The 5,433-nt window shown below is 37.3% G+C and overlaps 1 protein-coding gene across 1 annotated transcript in view; it reads left to right on the plus strand.

Moving 5' to 3' along the window:
• LOC106463415 (cadherin-99C-like) overlaps positions 1-5,433 on the plus strand; it is a 153,988-nt gene that overhangs the window by 40,088 nt on the left and 108,467 nt on the right. Inside the window, exon 4 of the mRNA XM_013923440.2 lies at positions 838-1,047. Coding sequence (XP_013778894.2) covers positions 838-1,047 — 210 coding nt within the window. The remainder of the gene's footprint in view (positions 1-837; positions 1,048-5,433) is intronic.

Raw genomic sequence — 5,433 nt, forward strand, 5'->3', positions numbered from 1 at the left:
CTATTGTTCGGGACGAACAATACTAAGGAAGGGGCAGTGTTACAACAGCAGAAGTCACGCGACGCTGGAAGCATGTGCGCTGGAGTTTCTAGAAGGATCATGTCTCTTCCTGACAACTCTAGTCTTTTCTACTCTCCCTCTATTTTAGTATATAAGCAGGCAAATAAAGTGAGATAATTAATTTAATTGCAGACAGGCAGAGATAGAGACGGACAATTGAGTCTAGCACGGTAGTGACCATAAGTAAAGTGCATGAATCTTTGTGAATTATGGCATGTGTTTAAGTTAAAGTGACTGTGGATATTAAGTGTATTGCAAAGTTATATTGAGAAAGAATAAGCTAGTTTTATTTAAGAAAGGACTTGTATTGCTGAAGTTTCTCGGAAAGAATTTCTACAGAAAATTAACAAACGAACATAACGAGATGTAACAGTATCAAGTTTTGGCCAGCACACATTTGTTTTGGCAAGTTTTGAGCTTTGTATTGTAATTGTTTGAAAGCTTCATTTTGTATTTCTGTGGTTTTTGAAGTTCAATTAATTTAATTTTTTGTGTTTCAACCCTGGTTGTAGCAGGTGTTTGTTTTTTAGACTGTTACAACATATATTATGTGATACAAAATAAATCAGTGTACATGTAAAGTAACATATTGAAAAAAATTGTAAAGTGATATTCTTATTAAGGTATTGTAAATTATAAACTTCCCGTTTTTAAAATTCAGTTCCAGATTAGTTGGCAAGGCTGAATCAACCAGTTGTACTAAAAATATTTTTGTTTATGGATTGGACTACACTGTTAAATTAATTTCGTTATTAGTATGTTTTTAACCCTCATTAGGCTACTGATCCTGATACAGTCAGCAGTATCACATATGTTATTAAGGAAGGAAATGCTTCTCTCTTTGCTGTTGATCCAGTTACGGGTATTGTTCGCACAGTATATGCATTGGACTTTGAGTTGCAGCAAGAACATACCTTAGTAATTGGCACCTTGGAGAATACAACACCTGAACTTCAAGCTACTTGTAGTGTTAAAGTTTCTGTGCAGGTAAGCTTTGCAAATCCTTTTGAAGATGTAAATTGATTTATGCTTATTATTCTTAGAATTCATGTCAGTGTTTCCAAATATCCAATTTATTGAATGAAACAGAACTACAGTGCTCAAAATACATAAGAGATAATCTTTATTTAAGCTATGATATGCACATCTACTGTTATCAAATAATGTCAATGGCACCCTTGGATTCCCATTTATGCAAAATAAATGTAAGATGGACTGTCATCTCTTCTGGCATGTACATTTAAGTTATATATAGAAGTGAAAAAAATAATACATTGTGTTTTCACTTAGCACTTGGAACAACAATAGTGTGTGTGTGTGTGTATGTGTAAAGTGATCTAGTGAAAATCAAACATACTAGTTCTCAAACAAAGACAAATTGATACTTCCATGATAGGTGTGAAAAGCAAGAGGCTGACTAGAGGCTACTAAAACATTATAATTCATAACAGAGTGCTTACAACTTTTACAAAGTGTGGTTAATATGATATTGACTTACTTTCAGACCACCAATGCAGTTGACCAGGGACCAGCACAAGATGACTGTTTTAAACAACCTTGAAAGATGACTGCTGTTTAACAGTATGAGCTCAAAGCAACAAATGAACCTCATCTGCCTAACTGGCCTTTGTGCCAGATGATTAGTGGTGTGGTATTTCTAACTTATCACTACAAAACATCCAATGTTCAATAGTGTCAGTAACTTTAAGATTAGTCAAATGACATATGGGTGAATATATTTCTTGCTGATGAATTACTCTGTCATATTTTTAGCTAGATATAAAATTGTACACATTTGGAGAGTATTCATGATCCATCCTCCATTTCTCAGAGGAAAGACATGCATATGGTAGTTGTACCATACTGATTTGTGCATGGCTCAGTATTGGTTACCACACCAGTCATGTGCTATAACAATGTGCTATGAATGCCATACAATATAGTGATTCAGTCTTATAACTGTTAGTGTTACCATATGATGGTGAAGTTGGACAGTACCAGGTTGGTTCATGTGATCACTTTGAACCAATCACATTTTTTTAATTTGTTTGTTCCTCATACTTGCTTTGTGATGTTTCTTCCCCCACAAACTATTGGCAAAATATCAATGATCCCCACATCAATTTATGGATGAATGGGGTCTCCTACTGACTTCTACTTTGGTCAGATTGACTGCTTGTGTTCCTTTTGTAGAGATACCTTGGTGATGGGACTTTGTCTACCTGTTTTTTTGATAGTGATGGTAATATACAAATATATATATATATATATATATATATGATTGTGAGTGACAAGGACTGCCTTGACTCATAAACAGCTGTAGCCAAAAAAAATTGCCAACTTCATGTCTCTGTTATAAATTTAACTATTTTATTACCTTTTGAACTGACACTTATACAACACATGTAAGCAGTTGAAGTTAGCTATCTATTGTTTACCTGTACAGTAAACAGACACCATGTTGTAATTACGATATGAATGTAAAATTAAAGTTCAAATTTTCTTTCATAAAAAAAAGTTAAAAATTGCAATATGTGATTTTCATGAAGTCTAAGGCAGCACCTGAATGATTACAATATTTGTAGATTTTACAATTTTGGCTGTATAGAGTGAGGCATAAAATACAAGCTAGTTTCAAAATAAAGATAAATGCATTTTACTCATGATTTGTAGTAATTTCAAACATGGTACTTACCTCCTTTCACAAGATTAGCTATTTTCATTCAGTGCTGCCCTCTATTTGCGATTATTTCTTTATGCATGCCACAAGCCTTCTGCTCTGGTCTCTCATGTAAATAATCAAGAGTCATCTCTTAACCAATAGTAGCATGATATGCTCACTTGACTCATGTGACTCCCTCTACACTCCTCTATCAATCCTTGACTTCTCATTTGGCAGCATTTGAGTTAAGACATACTCTTTTGTGTGCCTAGTGCTTTGAATGTGACAAACAATTTATTTTTCGTGCAAAGTGGTTCCTTTTTTATTTTATTTTCGTTTATACCAGTTTATTCTTGTCGCTATATTTCTGCACCCGAATTTTGTGTACCTTTTCTTGTGCTATGAATTCCAAAGTTCATGTTACCACTTCAGGGATCACACCAGTGACCAGTGTTTTTTCTCAGGCCTCAAGTGTGGGCGAACCTGTGTGGATCTCTCTGCTTTTATGCTTCAAGAGATTGAACATTACATGGGTCAACCTTTGTCCATAGACATTGCTTAGGCTCTTCCAGAGTGGCTGAAATTGTTAAGGATGACAAGAACTTTGATTGTCTTTTCCCACCTCCGGAGTTTGCTGTTCCTTCCCATTTGCAGCCTGAGGAATCACTTAGGCCTAATTCGGTATTTATGGATTTTGTGAGGTGTTATCCCTTTCCCCTATCTCTTCTTCACCTCATCCTTCCTTGTTACATGAACAAGCTACCCAATAATTTTGGTTTGTTCCCTGATATTAGGGTAAATGCGGACCAATCAGTCTTACAATTAAGTGAGAGGATCTGCAGGCCGTGTCCCTTGAGGACTTCGGATCAGTTTGCCCTTTCTTACCATCATGCGGACTGTTTTTAGATCAGCAGTTGTTAGGTTCATTATTACCTACTTGGGAGGCAGCTCCTGAATCAAATGTTAGTCTTACCCATACCCAGTATTCAGCATCTTACCCTAACCAACCTATTATGGTATCTTTCGTCAATACATCTCCTATCAGAGGCTCTCCACAGAAATCCTAAGGGGGTTTTATGCAGATACATTTACACTTCTCTCCTCCACTTTAGCCCACATTTCATTTTTGGCTATGGCATTACATACGTGGTTTCTTTGTTATTCGGATTTTATAGGTCAGAACATAGTTTTGGCTCAGGTCAATTTACCCTCAACATATCTCGGAGATTTAAGTCTTGTACCTTTTCTCAGATGTTAGGTCTTTAATACAGTCCCAGAAACTATCAAGCCTGGACATTGGTCCACCAGCAATCAATCCTTATGACTCTTCTAGCCTGTCTGTCTTTGTCAGAGCCTCATATGCTACTTATTACCATCCTTTATCCTCCAAACCCTTACCTGTTCCTTCTAATTGGGGTACTTCTCGTCAATATCCTCGACAACATAACCACCTCGGCACCAGTACTGATGAATACCCTGTGGGTTTGGGTCCAGTGGAAGCTCAGCTATTAAAGTTTTTTCCTTGTTGGTGCCCCTATCAATGATCAATGAGTGATGTGGGTTCTATCAGAAAGCTTCGTTATCCAGTTTCCTTCCCTACTCCCTGTTTCTCCTTGCCATGTTTCCTTCCATTCTCCTTGAGATACCGTGACATGCCAGCATCTGTCACAGGTGGTTCGAGAATTGCTATTACAGTGGACAATCGAAACAGTTTACCATACCTCTGGGTTTTTTATTCCTGTCTTTTCATTGTTGCCAAGAAAACTGGTGATTGCCGCCGGTCATTAAGTTATCTCCCTCAACAGCTTCCTTGCACTTCCCAAGTTCACCATGGAGTCTTTTCTCACCCTGAGATGGGTTTTTCCCAAGAGTTATGGATGACAAAAATGGATGTCTCCAATGCTTACCTACACATCCTGATATCACATCAATCTCGACCTTACCTTTGGTTTGTCCAACTCGGGGTGGTTTACCAATTTCAGCTTTCCTCTTCAGACTTGACTCGGCTGCTTATATCTTTTGTCTCAGTAGTCCAGGCTATTGCAAGTGATCCATGCTCTGGGGATGCAATTTCATTATTACATGGATGAGTGGCTCTTTCTGGCTTATTCTGAGCAGGAATTGGCCACTCATACTCACCAACTCCTTTCTGTTGTGACTCTGGTGGACTGGTTGATCAAATTGTAGAAGTCATTCCTTTTACCCACTCAATATCTAGTCCATTTGTGGGTATTTTTCGACGAATATCAGTCAAGTTTTTGCCTTCTTCTTTATGTCTTTGTTCAATGGAACTTGTAGTTCATCATGCCTTCTCGGCTCAGTCACTTACTGTTCGTGAGGGTCTATTGCTTTAGGGGATATGGTCCTCCGTGAATGTACTGGTCCCTCTCGGTCGTGCTGTTCTTAGACATTGCTTTAAGAAATGCAAGTAACATAGGTTTGGCATTACTGGGATTTCCTTCAAGTCAAACTATAAATTTGTTGCAGAAGCAATATTAATTGGATTAGACTTGTATTAGCGAGACCCTTAATATCATGTATGGTAGCCAGTACATGTAAAGCCATTGTCTAGACTTTAGCTGTCAGCTTAATTGAATCTTAGCTTGTGTGGTCTGCTATGGAATTCAAACAATGTGAAAGACTTCTCATGTATTCAAATTTGATGATGACAAAACCTTGTCGAAACGTTGTACATTTGCTGTCATGTTAAA

Source organism: Limulus polyphemus, unplaced genomic scaffold, assembly GCF_000517525.1.
Source record: "Limulus polyphemus unplaced genomic scaffold, Limulus_polyphemus-2.1.2 Scaffold1401, whole genome shotgun sequence".
NCBI classification, from domain to species: domain Eukaryota; kingdom Metazoa; phylum Arthropoda; class Merostomata; order Xiphosura; family Limulidae; genus Limulus; species Limulus polyphemus.